The sequence below is a fragment of the Hippocampus guttulatus genome, chromosome 7 (assembly GCF_054856545.1).
Source record: "Hippocampus guttulatus isolate MCC_2025c chromosome 7, RoL_Hgut_1.0, whole genome shotgun sequence".
Classification (NCBI taxonomy): domain Eukaryota; kingdom Metazoa; phylum Chordata; class Actinopteri; order Syngnathiformes; family Syngnathidae; genus Hippocampus; species Hippocampus guttulatus.
Window position 1 is genome coordinate 2,859,549 of NC_141267.1, and position 21,070 is coordinate 2,880,618.

The 21,070-nt window shown below is 43.7% G+C and overlaps 1 protein-coding gene across 1 annotated transcript; it reads right to left on the reverse strand.

Moving 5' to 3' along the window:
- Positions 1–485: 485 nt before the first annotated feature.
- On the reverse strand, positions 486–19,037 carry ivns1abpa (influenza virus NS1A binding protein a). The gene is made up of 15 exons (XM_086115039.1): positions 18,824–19,037; positions 14,871–15,167; positions 14,464–14,598; positions 13,909–14,078; positions 13,658–13,733; positions 13,367–13,540; positions 10,218–10,343; positions 8,691–8,801; positions 8,083–8,224; positions 7,787–8,011; positions 6,510–6,631; positions 4,792–4,918; positions 4,582–4,713; positions 4,329–4,502; positions 486–1,778 (listed from the first exon to the last, which is right to left on the reverse strand). The coding sequence occupies exons 3-15, from the start codon at positions 14,572–14,574 to the stop codon at positions 1,516–1,518; spliced, it is 1,953 nt and encodes a 650-aa protein (XP_085971165.1). The 5' UTR covers positions 14,575–14,598; positions 14,871–15,167; positions 18,824–19,037; the 3' UTR covers positions 486–1,515.
- Between the last annotated feature and the right edge of the window lie 2,033 nt (positions 19,038–21,070).

Consider the following 21,070-nt stretch of genomic DNA (forward strand, 5'->3'; position numbering starts at 1 on the left):
ATTTTAAAAAGCTCCAGGGAGCCACTCGGCGGTGCTAAAGAGACGCATGTTGCCGACCCCTGAACTAGGCTAATCTCTGACAAGGGAACTAACTCAATGTGACCCCATGGTTGTAGAAGAATCAAAATTGGGTAAATGGTGTGTTAATGCACTTAACACCACTACCAATTATAATGTACGTAGTATTTGGGGAGAGTTTGCCAAGGGGAGCAGCACACGTCACCGTAACTTTATTCTGTTGAGGTCCATTCGTTTAAGCTGCATTAACATTTTAGCATGGTCACCTGAGATGAAAGATCAGACTTGGCCTGCCCTATGAACTCAAGCGCTAAATAAAGATCGACAGTCAGAACCAATTTGTCATGTTGGTCAAGGCGCCTTGTTCAGTTGATCAGTATTAACAGTGGGACGCTGGTAATTTTGTCCGCTGCTGCCTATTTCATGATCCCCATTTGTGCTTACAGGTCAAAGAATCATGACAAAAATTCAATTGAAATGATTTATTAAGAAGTATTACAAATGTGAGAACTGTCTTCATTAACACTCCTTCAGGAAAAATCTGTCATTGCTTGGCGCAAACGCCAAAGCAAACATTTTCAGTAACTGCATCCACATCTCGAGTTAAATAGCAAAAAACTTGGTAAGCAGAAGCTTGGCTGTGCATGTGATGTGAGCACAGAAAAAGAATTCAAACTGGCACTGGTCGTGACTTAAGGCGGGAGTAGTCAATTCTGGTCCTCGAGTGCCGCTTTTTTTTTTTTTTAAATGAGGTTTGTCTTTCCCCTAACACACCGAATTCAAATGATCAGCCCATCAGCAAGCTTTGGAGAAGCTTGAAAATAATCCTGATCATCTGAGTCAGTTGTGCTGGAAACCCCGACCGGAGTTGCCTACCACTGATTTAAGCCATCTGCTAAGATCTATTTTTGAGAAACCCGCAGTATATAAAAATATAAAAAGGTCGTTATTTAAGATTTCAAACACAAACCAGATTGGTTAAAATGGGGGCAGGGGGTGGTAGTTCAATCCTTGATAAGTGTTAAATCAGACTTAATCATCCACCTTTTAGTATGCGAGTAAAATGACATCCCCATCACAAAACTTCAATGCTCATCATCACACGCTCCAAGTGACCAGTAGTTGACTCATGTGAAAACCCTCAAGTTTCAAATATAGAGGAGAAAAAAAAGCACTAGGTGTTAATTGTTGGCATATGACAGACAAACAATATGTACAGCACGTAAAACAATGTACGCAATATTTGTGTTGCTTTGGGCAACAAGCCCCACCCCACCTTGCCCCACCCTAATAAAAGCCAGTCTTCACTGAAGACCCCTCATTCGGAATCCTCCAACCCACCCCAACCTCCACTCATCTCTCTCTCTCACACACACACACACACTTATATATTTTTTATATATATATGTATATATATATATATATATATATATAGGATATCACGAAACACGATTATGTCACTAAGCCTGTTAGTTTGGAAAGGGGTGCAGTGCTGCGTCACTCAGAGGATGGAAAGAGGGGCCTGATGCAGTCGCTCCACTCATCCGCTTCTGGGTTGTAGACCTCCATTGTGTTCAAGAAGTCGTTGCCGTCAAAACCGCCCACGGCGTAGATGCTGTCGCCCAGCATGACCACGCCTGCGTTGCTGCGGGATGTGGTCATGCTGCCCAGCATCCTCCACTCATTTCGAGCCGGGTCGTAGACCTCGACGCAGCGCAGCGCGTGGGAGCCGTCGAAGCCGCCGACAACAAAGAGTTTGCCTGGATAGCACAAGTTGTGGATTTGTAAGACAGCAGTTGATGGGTTTTTATAGTGTACAGGCAAGCAGCAAAATCCACTCGGTTTTAGCCATCTCGGGGGCAATCTTGCCACTTTCTGTCCACTGAAAATGACCACACAGTTGCTCAGATAATGACCAATCAAGGCACAGTTTCAGAAAATAGGTAAGCTCATGATTGGTCATTATCTGAGCAACTGTCATGTTCTTTTTCAGTCGACTACAACAGACAAAATGGCCAACCCGGGATGGGCATAAACGGGTTCATTTCACTGCTCTAATTCATATTTCACAAACATAATATTAATCAAGGCGGCACAGTGGGCGACTGGTTAGCACGTCCGCCTCATAGTGCAGAGGTGCAGGGTTGGAATCCGACTGTGGCCTTCCTGTGTGGAGTTCACATGTTCCGTGTGTGGGTTTTCTGCGCATACTCCGGTTTCTTCCCACATTCCAAAAAACATGCATCGCAGGCTGATTGAACACTCTAAATTGTCCCAAAGTGTGAGTGTGAGTGTGAGCGCGGATGGTTGTTTGTCTGTGTGCCCTGCGATTGGCTGGCAAACAGTTCAGTGTGCCCCGCCTACTGCCCAAGGACAGCTGGGATAGGCTCCAGCACACCAGCCACCCTTGAAAGGATTAGCGGCTCAGATAATGGATGGATGGATAATAATCAGAATGCTGTTTTGACTAATGGGGCTGCATAGAACATACTACAGTGGCACCTCTACTTACGAACGTCTCTTCATACGAAATTTTCAAGTTACGAAACGTCTCAACAGGAAAATATTGCCTTGTGTTACAAAAGAAATGTGAAGATAGGTAAGAAAGGTAAAAATACAGTATGGGCCGCTAGTCGCAGCTCTGAGTTTCATGAACGCAACATACTTGTAGCTGCTCTGTCATTGGCTATTGCCAAGCATCATCCTGGCATTCCACTGACTCAGAGGGACTTCTACCGTATGTGTCTGTGTGTGTAGATAGATCAGTGCCTATGCAGCATCCTCGTCATTCGCCGCCCGGGCCATGAAGTGTTCCAACAGTTTTAAATGTGAAACACCCAGAAAAAGTGTTCACCAGTCAGGCGATCGCTCACGATGCTGATATTTGCCTTGGACATTTTCAAAGGATTGTTAAAAGCCGACAAAAGCAAACATCCTCAGAGCAGTTATTTACAATATGCCAGTCAAAAACCACTTCTGAGAGAGAACATGAACGAAGGGGGCAAAAAAACCGATGAGGACGCCATTAAAAGTTAAATGAGCATCATTTTTATTCTTTATCGTTTGTTTTTTACATTATGCAAAACTCATTTATTGTGCAATAATCTAATTGTTTAATATTTTGAGGCGTTTTCAGTGATAATTTTACAGTTTGAGCCCTGCGAGTCCCAGGGACTCGCTGATCAGAAAAGTATGAGTCCCAATTATGTATTTCGAATTCTGAAATGGTCTACTTATTCAATTGCATATGATAATAACATAAACAACAACATACATTGATAATAGGTTTATTTCTTATCAACAAATGCTGCAAAAATTTAAATTATTCAGGCATACAAGATTTGCTGAGAAATAGGTTCTTATTTCATCCCATGGTTCAGTCTTTGAGTTCATAAATTCTCCTCTCTTTACTCTGCTTCCAATGATGCAAGGCTTTCTCAACGTCAATTTATCATCGCAAAAAACTATCCAACTTCAGCTGCTTCCTCTGTGATATCTCCGCAATAAACTTTCGCAACACTTTGTTTTAACGTTACACAACTTGGCAATCGTCTGCTTTCCGCGCGAGGTTGAAGGTCGAGCTCGCCAAGCTCGTCTCACAAGAACGGAAATCTCGTCACGCGAGATCAAGATCAAAACGACAATGGCGGCGATGGTCAAACTGCGATCGTTGCTGGAAAAAAAGATTGACCGTAGTTTGTTTTTTGTTTTGACTGGGAAATTTCCTTGCGTCCCAAAAACGCACATTTGGAACCGTGCGTCCCGCGGGAAAAGTATGCGTCGAGGACGCGGGACGCAGAGGTAACGAGATGGCTGCATTTTTATGCTTTAGAAAGGGATTAGGGCATTTACATGGAAAACGCATCTCTACTTCCAACATTTTCTAGTTAAGAAATTGCTTCCAGAGCCAATTAATTTCTTATGTAGAGGTACCACTGTATACGTACAACATTTGGGTTGACTCCCTCTTTGAGAAGTGCAGTCCACGTTTACATGTTGTTTTGTGGATCAAAAGTCTGAGTGATTTGTTTGCATTACTGCTGTTATGGACTCATGATCACGCCCTAACAGTTTCTTAGAACAGTGTGAAGCTGTCAGTGTTTCGTCGTACATATTAATTTGTGGTTCATTTGCCTATATTTTCGCATTACCCTAACCTACAATACTAAATCATTGAAGCATAATCTGATTGGAAGTCATCCATTTACTGCTTGGGTGTGTTAATAAGACCCCATCAGGCCTCGATGAATGTTTGGTTTTCACTGTGGTCTCCTGTGGATGCATGCGGTTGAGAAAAGACGTGATCTTACCGGCACAGACGGCCACGCCGGCCCCCCTGCGGGCCACATTCATGGGTGCTATCAGGTTCCAGGTGTTGTTCTCAGGGTTGTAGCGTTCCACTGTGTTCAGGCAGTTCCAGGACTCAGCCCCTCCGATCACATACATAAAACCATCCAACTCGCACACTGCGGCCTGGTGCCGTCCTGAAAACAAAGCAATCGTTTCGCTTGGACAACCAGCAGAGATCATCGGAATTGGAGCGGAGGTTGAAATAACACATACTGATGTTGAGGGGGGCGCAACTAGACCAGGTTTTGGTGACTGGATCAAAGGCGTCACAATTCTTCAGTCCCTTCTGCCCACAGGGGTCTGACCCTCCCACAACATAGAGTTGGTTGTTTAAGGAACAGACGCCTTCAAATACAGAGCAGATGTGAGCCAGCGGTCAGTCAAGGAGATTGCCGGGAATGAATCCACGCAAGCCGCACCCACCTGCATTGCAGCGGTTGGTCCTGAGCTCGGGAACCTGAGCCCACTCGTCACTGACTGGATCGTACATCTCCCCACAGCTCAACTCGTCAGAATGTCCATTTGAACCTCCGATAACGTAGAGCTGTCCCTGTTCGGCACAGATGGAGCAAAAAAGGAAAGAACAAACTGCAATAGTTGTTTTTAACCATTCCCAAAGACAACAAAACTGGGCAAAATTTGTTTTATGAATAAACTGATCAACAAACTGTTCGTATTTCACATGTGAAATGGAAATTTAGTATACTGTGCGTTGTGCAAAAGTTGCTGCGATGTTGAGTGAGGGAGTAGCACGTCCCACACTTTTGTTTTGAAAAGGTGTGCAGTTGCACTCCAAATCGAGGGGGTGTCGCCACAGCTGGTATTGGCCTGGACACAACAGGGTAGTTTCCTCTGCATTTTCTGGCCAATTCGGGTCACCGTTTTTAGTTTGCAAAACAAGGGGGGAAAAGCAAAACCAACGGAGACTGTGCCTGCTCGAACGAGGCGGCCTTGATGACGAAATGGTGTATTTAATTGTATTGTGTAACTGATCATGGCGCCGGCAGGGTAGATGGCATGTGGAGCGAGTGCGGGTGTAGGCTTCTTTACATGCTCATACCACGTACCCCTGCGCCAAGCTCGCTTGCTTCGCAGCAGCAGCGATAGGTGGCTAAATGGAGCAATCACAAGATGCGCCCTGAATTCTGTGCGCAGCAAGAATTTATGTCGTGTGTGCATCAAGTCGAATAGGGGAAACTCAAGATGTGCTGGACGACATAGTGGGTCCGTCACCCACACGTACGCGGGAGTATAAAGATGATGGATCAAGAAAGAAACCCAAAAGCAGAAGCAAACTTCACGCATTCTTGTACTGTAGGAAACTGGGAATTAGCATTGAAGTGCAAGTATCCCTGACATCAGCACTTCAACTCGCAGAGAGAGCTCCCGCATGGTGGAGCCGAAATCACCTGGCTTGAATTGAACTTTGCAAGCCTAAACACAGCCAACTTCAATTTATGCTTGGAAATATGTCTGCCTCAAAACAAATTGTCTTGAAATTACATGCATCTGTGTAGTTGCTGGGTGGAAATTTGAGTTTGAATCACAAGTCAGTTTTTTGGTCTTACATGTGTGGGAATTTACTTTTGTTGCTGTTAAAACATTTCTAAAAAGTACATTGGGTTGCACACTATCAAAATAAAAAAATGTGTTGCAATGTTTTCCACTGAGATTTTTCTTTACATTTCATTAGCAACAGCATGACAATTTTGGTCATAATTTTAATTGGGATTTAAAATTGGGCAGCCCGGTGGTCGACTGGTTAGCACGTGGTCCTCAATGCAGCGGGTGCAGGGTTTGATTCCAGCTCCGGCCTCCCTGTGTCTGTGTTGGAGTCTCCGGTTTACTCCTATATTCCAAAAACATGCGTGGCAGGTTGATGGAACACTCGAACTTGTCCCAAGATGTGAGTGTGAGCGTGGATGGTTGTTCGTCTCTGTGTGCCCTGCGATTGGCTAGCAACCGATTCAGGGTGTCCCCCGCCTACCGCCCGAAGACAGCTGGGATAGGCTCCAAGCACTTGTGAGGATGAGCGGATCAGAAAATGGATGGATGGAGGGCTGGATTTAAAGTTTCATCTCTACTGACAACTGGATCATGTGTGAATGATGACACGCTAATGGGAGATGATGGCAGTATACCATTAGCACAGCCATTTGGAAACGAGCCCTTGGAGTTCGCATGGGCGCAATGAAGGTCCAGCGGTCCTCTTTGGGGTCGTAACACTCGACAGTCCTCAGACATTCCTCTCGATTGTAGCCGCCTGCACAAGGTCAAAAACAAAGTCTGTCATGAACGGGAGAACCTCAATCATCAAAACACCTTTGGAAGTTCAGCAAATGTGGAGGACAAATATTTTCAGCAAAAACTACAAACTGTCAACTGGCATGTGCTTTCCTGTTTTTTTGTTTGTTCTACATGAAGTTACCGTGAGGCAGCCATTTTATGCAGAAAAGCCTGGCAGTATCTCTGGAATATTTTCTGGACCACAGGGCATATTTGACATCCTGTAATTTTCTCAAAATTCGACCAGTGCGCCTTATGTATGGATGAATGTCACTTTTTCTAATTGGTCATCTTTTATTCAAATGTACTTCCTATTACATTCGTGTTTGGGATTCTCATCCAAATGTAATCGATATCAGGTGTCCGTTTTCAGGATACCAGTCAAACTAGCCTAATGCTGCGGCATTTCTGGAGACGTGGGCCCAATTTTACAATGTGGGACCGGACAGGCGCCGGGTAAAAAAAAGAGCCAGCTTCCAATAGCTGTTTCGAACACGTTGAATGTGAGGTTCAAAATTAGTGGTTTTGCATCACATTTTAGGAGTAAATTTGGAAGAGAAAAACTGAGAATCCGATTTTTGAAGATTTTTTTTTCTGATAATTGAACGGTGGAGACGGTCCCATAAGGTTTTGCTGGGTTTGGGCATATCCAACTTTCCTCAGCAAAAAAGCATTTTTAAGTGGCTGGACTCTGGAAAGAAAATCACACTAACAAAACTGGAAATGAAATATGTTCCATTACGGCTTACATCAGACAGGAGAATATTAATTTTGTTTTTGTTGCCCCCCCCCCACCCTCAAGTTAGCTTTGCTAAATTCCTCAGTTCACTGAAATGTGTATTTGTTTGAAATTGCTCCACTTAGAATGTAGTAGTTTGGTGCTATACATGTGATTTTTAGAAATTAAAAGCTGCTAAAAGAAAAAGTGAAAAAGAAAACTAATTGTTCATTTGTTATACTGTCAGATAGTAAAATCTTTGCTTCAGGTCCGTGGGTTTTAAACTGCCCCCACCCCCAAAAAATTTTAAATAAACGGCTCTAAATTTGCTCCTCAAAACAAAAATCATTGGGGATCAAAACTGCTCCTTGAAGGGAAAAAACGATTTTGAACCTGGTTCACTTGTGTACTAACCTGCTGCGATGAGCCTAGAGTTGATGGCTGCTGTGCCCAGGCCAGAGCGAGCATAACGCATTGGGGACAGCTGGTGTTCTTCCAGCTCCTCGGGCTGGGCCTCAAAGCTGAGGCTCTTCAGCAGGCAGGGGGTGGCAGAGGGAGAGGCCTGGGGGCTGCTGCGGCCGTGCAAGAAGATCACACACAACACACTGTCCAGCACAGCCAGACACAGGTAGGTGTTGTCTGAGGGAAACGTGGCGTTAGAGAAAACGGGGGCAACGCGGCGTGCACGCTGCGCTCTTAAACGGGCTTACTCGTAGTCTTCTCAGAGGCGATATACTTCCACTCTCTCCTGGTAGTTTGTTTGGGGGCATTTGCTGCTTGGTTGGCGGGTGAAAGGCTTCCCGAGGAACTGCAGCTCATCGGTCTCTGGGTGCTTTCTCGTACCGGCTTCTTCTGCAAGAGCATAGCGCAGCTACAGAAGCCAAGCCCGCTCCACAAAACGCACACACCGTAGGCCAACTGATGGCCGGCGCCAGCTAACCAAGACTTCAACCTACTCTGCCATCAGGTTGGGTCTATTGTGGACCCGCATTACCTCGCACCTGACACCAACACTGCACAGCAGTAAAAAGCCAGTCTTCAGCAGAATCGGAAATCAAAATATGCCTCCGACAATGTGAGAACCCCTCACTGCCAACCAGTACACAACCAGAAAAATTGTAATCGCACAGGCATTAAAGCCCTGCCAAAATAAGTTGTTAGACAGTAGCCAGGTAAATGCGTTGCATGAACTGGACCTTTCTAGCCAGGCGCAGGCTGCGTGTCTGGTTTTGCATGGCCCAACATAGGCTACGCTAAACACTGCACATCTAATGCGCTAGAGCTCATTGCAGTGAAGCTGGGCACGCTCGATGAATACCTGCACAAACTGGAGGTGGTCCTCCTCGCCACCAAACACCTCAGTTTGCCCCTCAATCATCAGCCCTCCATCCACCAGCTTGTGGTCAGGTGAGTAGTACAGCATTTGCACCTGGAAGACAAACAGGAACAACACACCCATGTGGCTGTCTCCATGGTAACATGGTATACCCCGACATAAGGGGAGATTAGAAGAGGAAAGCGGGGAGGGACATCCTTGAAAGAGTTTCTTGGTTGAGGCGTTTCCTTAAAAGACACAAACTGCATCCACGGCACATAGGCGTAAATGTTTGTGCTGAAGAAGATTCCGAGAGACGGACGGGCAAGGGTTCTCTTCCTAAATTACATCTAAAAAAACAAAAAGAGGCATCGAGTGAAGAACGACGCGCCCAAGTCGGTGAGATCTTCTGTGAAGCGTCAAGGACAGGTGGGGCAGCGTTTGTCCCCTCATTCTCCAGTCTGCTGCTTGGAAACTGCTCGTCCAGCTGAAGAAGCTGCTCATTGTGATACAAGTCACAATAGGCAGGCAAACACACGTGGGACAACATTTTTTGTGGCCAGATGGTTTAGCATCACCATCAATTGCAAAAATGGAAATACCGCAAATGTGCTTTTTTTCTGTAGTTGCCACATTCAAAAGCCACGGTAAGGATGTCTAGCAAAAATGTGTTTTTTTAGGGGGGGAGGGGGGCTTGATGAGGGGTTGGAAAAAAACGTATCTGTAAAGGCCAACGATGTTCTGAAGCCAAACGGTAGTTCTCTTCAAATAGGATCCCTTTTTGTGATGTGCAATCTGGGTCATTGGCCAGTAATGGGTTGGATTTGGCCGTGGTACTGAAACAAATCTATTGGGTTCCTCCATAGTGAGAATGCATGTGCGCCCATAGGTATGGGCGGACGGGAGCACAGCGTTGCTTGGCTGCAAAGAGAGGCTGCTAAGATGCAGTCGTGCTCCCCTCTCCTTTTCTCTGATTCATTACCCTGGTGGATCAGTCCCGGCTCCTCGGTCCGCTCCCCTGCTGCTGCAAATAACCCTACAGGAGAGATAGATCAATGGGGAGGAGTGCCTGTTAGTTCTGGAACACAAAAACATACACCTGTTCAGATAGTCAAGTGGCAGTAAAAACAGATGAATCAAGGGTCAAACCTTCAAGAATCTTTTCTCTGCGTTTCACAGCAGAAGAGCACTGTAATACTTAGATGGGGTCATAAGAAAATCAACCACAACCCAAAGGAGAAGTGAGAGAAAAAAACAAACAAAAAAAAAAAAAACAAGAGCAAATAGGGGCTCTTTTGGTCTCACCTCTAATTTGTGGCATGGTTCAGGAATACAGTTTCTTACTGCAAAACCTCAACAAATCAGAGGAAAAAGAACAATCCTGACATAGCAGCATGACAACAGCATGCCAGCTCTTTTTTGAGCCCCCTTCATGACTTCTTAATGTCAAAAACAGGTGGAGTCAAAGCGGGGAGGGAAAGGAGGACAATCGCGCCCACAATTCAAAGGGGCACACACACGGGTACTGACCTCCTCCATGAGTTGTTCCAGTTGCTCTCCATTCTCCCAGAGGCTACGCTGCACCCAGTTTAGCACCTTTGAGTAAAGCTTGCCATTGCTGGGCAGAGTCAGGTTGTCTTCGAGCATGACTTCTAACTGTGGACAACAAAAAGGGAGGGGAGTTTCGTTCACACACTGGAGGAAAGGCAATTCCAACTCGCATATGATGCTCATGGCATTGACATTCTTCTCAAGGCCTTTTTACCCTTCACTTAGCATTCTTTGTGTTCGCCGTTGTGCACGGACAACGGCACTACACTGCAAGCGTTCACCTATTTGGAAGTACCTGTAGTCGCTTCGCAGCCATCCAGAAAATAGCACGAGCGCTTTTCCAAATGTTTGGTCAATTGCTGTTTCCAATCTGAAGCCAATCGGCCGACCAGTTCATCTCAGTCCACTGCAAAGCCGTGTTCGAGTTGAACACTTTTTCAACCTTAGGTCTCGTGCCGCAACGTGGCAGTGTCCCCCTCGCACACAGCACATACGCAATCAATGGGTTCGTCAAGGCGACCTGCTACCCAAAGTGCAGTGTCAACAGGCCTTCCTGAGCCTTAAAAAAAAGAATTTGTGTGTGTGCGCTAGAATTTGCGTACCCTACCAGTCTCACGTCCACAAAGTAAGCAACTTTTAGACGGTAGTACAACCTCACTTTCAGTCCCTTCAACCGAACCGGCAGACGGGAAATTTTAGCTCACTGGTCTGCGCTCGATGCTCCCAAACCAGATGTGGGGGTGGTGGAAGATTGATCCCCAAATTGGGTGGACGCCACAAAAATTTAACACCACCAGTTAGACCTATCCGCTGTCAAAAGTGGATGACTGCGCATCTGCGGCATACCACATCCACACCCCCCCATCGGCAAAAAAAAAAAAAAAAAAAGACTATTACAGTGGGTTTGTTTAGAAATGCATGAAAAACAGATCTCGGGTCAAAAATGGTTGAGCACCTGTGTATTTATTTAAGGGTTAACTTGTTCCTCCAAGAATATTTCAATCAGTTCATCATTTTAAGTGTGTTATTTAAAAAAAATGTAACACTGAAAACTGCCAATGAATACCTTCATTGCAACATTTGTAGTCACTTGTCCCAAATCTACTCTGAGCAGCTTTTGCCTTTAGAATATGCAACCGACATGTTAATCTTGTTAAATGTCAAAACTGGAGACGGTAAATACAAAGCTTATCCAGTGTTAGCCTAAGCAAGACTGCTGCTGGATAGTCAAGTACTAATGCAACAGCGTATTGGACAAAAATAAAAGGTTCAGAAATCGAGATCAGCCACTCGGCTTCTATATTTGGCCAGCTTGATTGCACATGCTTAAGACTTGTCAGTCCATTGCCTAAATAATTACACGCGAACACACACACACACAATATTGTTGGTACCCAACTGCTAAGGAAAGAAAAACACACAGGGGTCCCAGAAATAACTTGAATCTGACAAAGAATTAAAAGCTTCATTTAAATCAACAAAGTAAATCAGACAATGCATTTGAACTTGTGGTTCAACCAAATTATAAAAACAAACAAAAACCCTAAACTTAATCTTTTGTTCTCATTTCCTCATACTCTCATAAATGAGCCAGGGAGAGACTTATTTTGATCTTTTAAATTGGTTAAGTGGGCATCAAGTAGAAATGTCCATCTAAATGTTGAGACCGTGCCAATTGATTTTTATTTTTTGGACATGATGGGCGATTATCACACTACACTGCCATGCAGACCGCTGCATTTTGAGTTATTTACCGATTTTTCCAAAACAATAACATTTACCTTCCAAAACAATAACGTTTGTTGTTCAGCGCAGGTTCCTTTGGGAGGGACAGGATGTGCTTGCAGTTTTACCTTGTTTTGTTTGATGCTTAATTCTTATCACGCCAGTTAAACTCTGATTGTACATGTGCTCTTTTTCTGACATTGAGTAGCAGTCATAGAATTATAACGGTGTTTTTAATTAAAGAGTAAAGCTTAATTAAATGTCCCTAGCTTTTGTTCCCATACATATAAATTGATAAGGAACACTGCAAAATCAAAACATGATGGGAAAAAATATTCCGTCTTTCAAAAAATAAAACCGCGTACTTTTTTGTTGTTGTCGTTTTTAAAAACTCAAGGCTGCTTCAAAACGTTTTCTTCCCTGTAAATCACTGGGCTAATATAAAACTCACCTGTTCCGCAATGCTTTAACACCTTTTAATCTCTTTTACCCATTTTTGCTTGTTTTGTTCATCTAAATGCGTTTTTTGTAAATCATGTATGCTTGTCTTTAAGTGTGTCTGCCACAATGTGTTCTTTGGAGAAATGAAATCAATTCGGCACACGGTTTTCCAACAATGTTACTTTGCGGGGTCCTGATGCTGATTGCTTGATATAAGTGCCTTTAGGAAATGCAGAGGATGCCATTTAAGTCATAATGTACCAGACACGTGGGGCATCATGCAAGTTTTCTTTGATCGGTGACTGAAAGGACACTTTGATTCTCTCCTCTTTCATCTAAGACTGCTTCAAACAACAAAGCGGATGCAGGAATAGCACATCTGTAAATGTTGTACAATATATTATTTTTGTGAACTGTTCTGAAAAGCACTTCGTTACAGCTGCATCTGTGGTATCTAAATAAAGAGGTCTTGTCTTGTGTAAACACATTGATAACATTGAAAAGGCAAGCTAATGTGTTTTTCCTGATCAAAAAAATACAAAGAGTGAGAAAATGAGCAACCCTCGCTGAACTCTTCCTTTAAATAGGCCAACTGACTGATTAGAAATTTGAAGAAAACAGTGTCGTTATTAAACAGGACACACCTTAGTTAAAAGTTATTCGCAAGCTTTCCTTCATTTTTGTCCAGGCATGTTTCAGACTTTTTTTTTTATTATTAATTTCGTTGACAATTCAAATGCAATGCCTCGTTTTCATTGGTTAACTTTCATTATTTTATTTTGATGCATTACTACTTTTGCCAGGTTCAAGTAATATCTGTGAACCCTCTGGATTTTTCCTTCAATTGTTCTTACGTCGACATGGAGTTATTGATATTTGGCTTGTCCACGTGTGGACAAAATTGTAGTAATTTGAATAAGTGTCAAGAACACAACATGCATGTTTTCTCCTATGATATTCACCTTGAGGCGGGGAAGTTTGAGGAAGTCATCCTGTTCAGACACCTCAAGGAGATGGTCTTGAATGTAGGCATCCACTTTGGCCAAAACTCTGGCATCTCCCATTGAGCTGGCAAAGTTCCGGAAAGAAATGACATTCTGGGAATCCATCTTAGACAGCAGGTAGTCGCCACAAATCTGAAAAGGTACCAAATTACATTGTCACACATTCACAACTACTCTTTCGGGATGGTACGCGCGGTCCTGTCAAGCTTGAAGTGACAAGTATTTCACAGTATTTGACGGAAATCAAACCTGCTTGACTCTCTCCATCTTGAACCTTTTGGCAGCGGAGTAAACGTCCTTGACCAGTTCCTTATCTGCCTTAAGCCTGGGATACAAAAAGAAAGCACGGTTGAAGAGTAAGCAAATATTCCTTGATTACAGGACTACTATTCCCATGAGAGAAAAGCTCCCATTTTAACCCGATAAGCCTTCCCTGAAAGGGTTAAAGTGAGTGAAAGTCAAGCAAAAAAAGAAGAAAAAAAATAGTGACAGGTACTGACTGGGCAGTGTAGGCGTAGTTGAGCAAGATCTCCACAGCCTCCGGGTCCAAGTCCTCAAAAGTGACATGAGACACCCCATGAGGTTCAATGTCACTGTTGAAGATCTCAAACAGGTATGGACTGCAGCAAGCCAGCACAGCACGATGGGCCATCAACTCATGGCCACATACCTGTCAAAGAACAGTTTTTATTTTTCCTTAAAAGGTGCACCAATTTTTTATGAGACTGAGCAGGATAAACATTGTCATATCCTGTTGAACGTGCAATTTATCACATGGACTTTAAACATACGGAATGTTTGGATCGTGCTGCAAGCAGACACTTTGTTTTCAATGTTTTTGGAGGTCGCATATAACTACTTTTTGGGTCCATCAAAGAAAGCTTTGTTGTGTATTCGTTCTCGCATTATTTGTACGTGGACCAAAAACGAATTTTTAATGGGAAGTGGGAGGATACAAAGTAATTGTAACCTTCTTAACTACTCATCGCTCAGGATTCAGAGTGACGCGACTGCCGCATGTGTGAGGGTGGCGCGTGCTTGCATGGAGCTCATACCTGCAATCTAACGTCGCAGAACTGACCACTCTTTCTCAGGGCATTCATTTTGGCCACAGTGGAATCCAGGAAACTCTCATCCTCAAAGATCAGGTACCCATTTGGAATCATTTTGGCTGAATTTGGTTTGTCTGCCTGGTGTAAAGTTCATATGAATAAGTGTACAACATGCCGCCACACTAATAATAATAATACATTTTATTTATAAGCGCCTTTCAAGACACCCAAGGACACTTTACAATAACAAAAAACACAAAACAATACGGGTTGAGCAGCGGCAGCCAAAACGCGCCAGCGTTCTAGAAGAGTTATGATCAATATTATCGGTGCTTTAAAAAAAATAGACAATGCCTAAATACATTACGAATCACAAAGTGTCTGCAATTGTGCGGTAGCCGAAGTCTTACCGAATAGAGAAGAAAACAAATCCGGGGAAGCGTCACTACAAGAGTAGAACAGGAGCTGAAGGTCAAATAGGTCACGCAGACAAGAGATTCTAGGGAAACTCTAGTCGTCTTCACCCGAGCGGCGGGATGGGAAAGTTGTCAGAAGAAATGCCAATTGACAACACGGGCGGCTGCAGAAGGGAGAGGGAGGGCTTCCACCCCCGGCAAACTATCAGGCTTGAAGTGACTGTAATCAAGTCCTCGTGTACCCGTTGGCTATAGAGCTGTACTTATTCTGTGTTGGTCGTACATTATAACCTGGAGGAGAAACGGAGGAAAGCATTACATGAATAACTTTTAAGTTGATGCTCTGCCATCAAGTAAAAGGTCACCAAAATCATCTCTTATAGGAAAATACTAAGGCCAGGCAGTGTGCAAGTCACGTCATCTGACAGAACATCAGAAACGAAGGTTTTACTCAGATACCCTCACATCACATCCATAACATCAGTTCAGTTTCGTCTTGCAACAGGCAAGTAGCTCCAGCTAAATTACAAGATCCTTCACCGACAGGAACACTCTTGTAACTATAAAAAGAACAACAGCCCAAGAGGGAACATTTTGTCCAAAAAAAATTTGTTTCAAATATGGGAACGGTTTCATCACTAGATTCTCATTTTGTGTATTTATTGTATTAAAAAAGCCACAGATTCCATGCATCGATGCATTAAAAACGTGATCTAATGAGCTACAAAAAGTCCACTTTGGTACCTCAATTAATGCTTATGCAACCAGATATGGAAGCCCAAAGACAAGACTACAGCAGCTGGCCGATATTCTGAAACAGCAATCACACTTGGCTTTCGAGAGTAGCCTTTACTTTCAGAATGCAAGGAGTCTTTGACATATGACGATCTATGCTTATGTATGGCAAACATTGCACTAGTTTGCACAATGGTGTGAGTAGAGACGTGGCAAGATTTCCCAAAAAAAAAAAACAGGCTACGGATTACGGAGAGATTGAGTTGTTTTGTGTTGGGGAAGAAAAAAATGCCTTTTTGGGGACTATTATTACATGATATTACCATAGAAAACCTGATCCAAAAATTTACAATATAACGCAGGGCTCCACAGTGCGCTCAATATGAGGCCAACTTTTCAACATGCGCGGGTAAACATTTTATGCGGTCGCACTAGCCGAGTCCATGTTTTAATGCTCCTACCGCATTTGAAGGGGGATTCAGGGAAGGAGATCCAACTCTGTCGGCTTGTCAGACTGCAGATACAAGGCTGGAAGCCTGTCGGTGACGTGCGTCATGTGTACTTTGCCATGTGCAAATTTGCCAGAGTCACCTAACCTGACTAGGGCTATTTGCTTTAGAAATGACAGCTTTCCAGTCAGCTCGCTCCCACTCGCTGAGGTGCTATCGACCTGCTTTGCATTTTGGCATCTGAGAGTACGTGGTGGTCATCCAGTGTTCCATGATTTATGAAAGATTAGGTGCTACTAGTGCAAAACACAGTATGTGTATGGCCTGTTGGGCCTCCAACTATCAGGCGAGATAAAGTGTTTTGTGTGTGTGTGTGTGTTGCGAGCAGATCACTTGGATCGCACATGCCATGTAGCAAAGTTGCTAGCATCAGTGTAGAAGTTAGTGTACAGACCTGGTAACAGTTTAACATCATTTTTTCTCAACATTCTTTTTGACCCTATCAAACTGAAGAACTGAACTACGCTATAAAGAACCTGCTGCACTGGAAGCAAATTGTGAAAAGTTGAATTCGGTTTTAAGATTAAACAGTTCTCTGATCAAATATGCAAATGCAGAATTTGTGAAGACCATGACTAGTAGGGTAAGAAACCATGTATTGTTTAATTGTCCAATTATGCAAATCAACCGAAATGAGGCAACCAACTCCATCCAAAACCACATATGCAATGTGATTGATTAAAAGATGATAGAAAACAGCCCAACAAAAATGCATGCAAGGGGACAAAGTTTACTGGGACATGATTATTAGAATACCAGTTATCATAGGAAGGGGAAATACGAGTGAGGGAAAAAAATCCTAGGAAATTGCTTTGGGTTTGGCAAACTTGCTAAATAGAGAAGAATAAAAATAAGTGTCAACATTTTTCACAAGGAAAATCCATCCATCATGGGACACGCTTCAGCACACTGCAGTCTTTCTGTAATCCACTAAATCACAAGCAGAGCAGCACCGGCGCTGAAAGCTGTAATTCTTCCAGTTTGTGTTTAGATGGTGAGAACACTGACCCACTTTTGGCTGATTATGCAACTACTCTCAGTGAATGGTCTAAGCCGCACTCAGTCTGCTGACTTACTACCTTTGTGCCTCCACCCAGTAAATTATCCCCCCAATGCTCGACCAGCAAAGCCCAAATCACAGCTCCTCGATTAAGTCAGCATTGTATCACATTACCACTGATCAACAAAAATGAAATCAATCTACCTTGCATAAACTGCAAACAACCTTGTGAAATGTTGGAATTTCGTAGGATTTGTTTTTAAAAATATATGCTCCGAGTTTTGTAGATACTGAAGATTAGGCTGGCCATAATATGTCATTTGGGAAATATGCGCCAGATGTTGTTTGACAAGGGCAGCTTCCTGAGACGTGTGCTTGACTACCGGGGGAATGAAGGGGAGCATAGGAAGGAAAGGGGCGAGCTGAGCCCAGGAAGCAAAACTCAATGTTTCCATGTGACCAGTTGAGCACTTAAATGCACGTCTGACTAAAATCTCAACGCATTTAGAGCACCTTCTAGTGGAGGGGATTGTCTACTGCAAGAGTTGCTTGGTTCCAGTGGAAATGTACCGCATCAATTTCACTATACAGTCCCAAATGTAACGAACGAAAAACGAGGGCTTAATCTTGAAAGCAAATTAAACACGATGTTAATAAAGTCTGGCAGTATCTTTAATTGATAATATTGAAAAAGTAATTTAATTTTTCAATTGCAATAGAGCTTTGTCGCAATAACAGGATTTCTACTTTGTGATGTCATTCTCAAGCAGTTAAACCATCCTTTAAAGCCATACAATAGGTACTTTTCTCTTCTAATGAGAAACTACCGAGGGTATTTGAGAATTAGAGCAATTAGAAAGATCTATGCGGCCATCGGTTTCCGTAACGGATTACGATTTAAGGCACGAAATGAAGTCTCTGCTCGGCAACGCAAGGCGCATTAAACTTCAATACTATTCCCTTTCGTAGAAAATTAACAGTGTCTTGTTGGCGGTACAAGAGCATCAATATCTAGTTAACAAGTGATCAAATACTGCATTATGTTACAGGGTGATTTTTTTGAAGAGGAGGCCGCACGTTTCAATGAAAATCGTGGCTAGCTTCCAAAATGTCCTTCGCGCGTCTCCCTCCCGCCGCTAGAGGAACGTAGGGGGGCCTCGAACGCTTGGCCCTGTGCCACGACATACATCGCGCCACTGCAGAGATCGCTTAACAAGACACCTTTGAAACATTCCACACGAATAACGAACAAAGAATGCCGGTGGAGGTTCATGCTTCACAGTCATTGTTAGCTTTCCGGTGGCTACAACCTGCTGAGCTGGGATGGCAACCACGAGACACGCGCACTAGCTAAACCGTTCAATCCAGAGGCAGACGAGGCATTATTACAACGCTTTGTCCTTACGCAACACCAGAAAATTCTCGACTGGCGAGGTGGGACAAATGAACCTTTATTTTGTGTGCGACATTGTCGACGGCGGCAGTAAAAATGCCCAGCCATTTTCAGCAGCAGTCGAGCCAAAGACAGCCATTTCCATCCCGTGAAGAGTGCAGATACATCTCCAGATAAGAGGCGACTCACACAACACTGCACGTTAAAAAATAATAAAACATCTCGCAAAATAATAAACATCTCGCCATATTCAACAGAAACTCGCCACACTGGCGTCTCAGTAGTGAGATATAATTTAGTTTCATCTTACCTGTGGCGTTTGACAGCAGACGATATTCGACATATTTAATGAGAATAAAAGAGTTGGTCGGTTGTGGCTGAAGAAAGGAGGCAAGACGGCTTCAGAAGCTGCTTGTCCACCTGGTTGCTGGGTGTTGCTTCGTCTTTTTCTTTGCGGTGTCGGCTCGTCCAGACAACGTCCACTCACACTATTCCTTTCGCTCAGTGACGACCAGCCGGGCGCGCTCTCGGCTACCTACGCAGTTTGTGACGTCACAGAGAGGCGTGTCTCTTCCGCAGGCCCATTACCAGGAAGTGATGCAATATAACGGATGACAAGCTTGGAATTACAGGCAGCTTTACAACGCATAATCGTAGTAAACGCGTGTTCTCTGTGCAAGAGTCTGAGGCAACGTTCCCACGCTGTGCACGTAAAAGGCAACAATATAAATATACAGTATTATATAATATAATCAACAATATAAAATGCTAATACCACAACCTGTCCAGTCTCTTGGATACACTTTCACTTATCCTTGCATTCATTTTTCTAACTGCTTATTCTCACGAGGGTTGCGGACGTGCTAGAGCCTATCCTAGCAGCCTTCAGGCAGTAGGCCAGGCAAGGAACTGCAAAACAATTCATGCCTTAAAAATAGTAACTTGCAGTCCGGTAGTGACTGGTTAGCGTGTCGGCCTCGCAGTGCAGAAGAGCAGGGTTCGATTCCGGCTCTGGCCTTCCTGTGTGGAGTTTGCATGTTCTCCCCGTGACTGTGTGGCTTTTCTCTGGGTACTCCAGTTTCCTCCCACATTCCAAAAACATGCATGACAGGCTCAAGGAACACTCTAAATTCTCCATAAATGTGAGTGTGAGCGCGGATGATTGTTCATCTTGGTGGTTGCGCCTTCTCAGCAGCATGCCTGTACCAGCACAGATTTTGATTGGGAGGAATGACGGCGCCATTGACTGTCGGTGTTGGACTGTGCTTGTGTTTTTTGCGCCTGTAATGAGCAGCATTTTTCACAGCCCCGTTTTGTTCAGTGGAGATGTCGGCACTGTTGGACAGTCGGCGTTGGTGCGGCTGGATGGATGGCTGCTGAAGTTGAGGATGAGGAGAGAGGAGCGTCGGCGCGGAGCGCAGATGCGTATTTGGAACTGACAGTCGCCGCTTGGAATTGAAATGGATTTACATGTGACAGGAGAAGTGAACCAATCTCTTTTTTTCGTCAATGGATGCTACAGCTTTTTGTTGATTTTGAAACTTAGCTTGTAGCCGACGTGTGTACATTTTGAGCATGACGTCTCTGATCCACTGGTGAAAGGACGCTTTGATTCTCTCCTCTTTCATCTCAAACCGCTTTAAACAACAAAGCGTGTGAGGGAAAAGTGGTTAGGACTGCATGACTGTCCGTGTTTTATGTTATGTGTTGTGTTTATTATTTTACTTTACGTTAACTGTTTTGTTAAGCGCTTTGTTACATCTGCCGCTGTTGTGAAAGCGCTATACTGTATAAATCAGCATGTATTGTATGTGTGCCCTGCGATTAGCTGGCAACCAGCTCAGGGTGTCCCCCGATGACAGTTGGGAGAGGCTACAGTCCGCCCCCCGACCCTTGTGAGGACAAGCGGATCAGAAAATGGATGGATGGATGAAATAGTAACTTTGCAATTTTCATGACCACTTAAAAATTAAAACAGTATTACTTTGTTTACCTTGTACATTTTATGATGATGTTGGTATATTGCGATGTATTGAATTGTATTTGTAATTGTATGTATGTACAATTGTATTGTATGTGAAAAACAATTGTAAATAGCACTGCAACCTTATCCATATTTGTATTTATATCAGTGTTGTGTCCAAGGACCGGCAACCCGAGGCCAAGGACAAGGACCAAGGACTTGCCTCCGAGGCCAAGGCCAAGGACCAAGGACTGATTTTGGAATTAAGCCTAGCCGAGGACATGTATAAAACAATAATATAACCCTTTGCACTCCCTAACGCTTGAATGAAGTGTTTTTATTCAAAGAGTAGAACAGTCAGGGTACGTGTTATTTATACTGAGAAGAAAAAATAAAATCATGTTATACATTTATGAATTAATGTTTTAGTGCAGTAGTTTCTTAATATGAAGTAAATCAACACTCAACAGGCATGACGTGGCACGGAACACAAGTTGAGAAATGACTTTGCATAGAAGTCAATCACTGAGTGCAGAAAAAGCGGTAATCTCTCAGTGATAATTTTACAGTTTACCGGCAGCGAGTCCCAGGGAC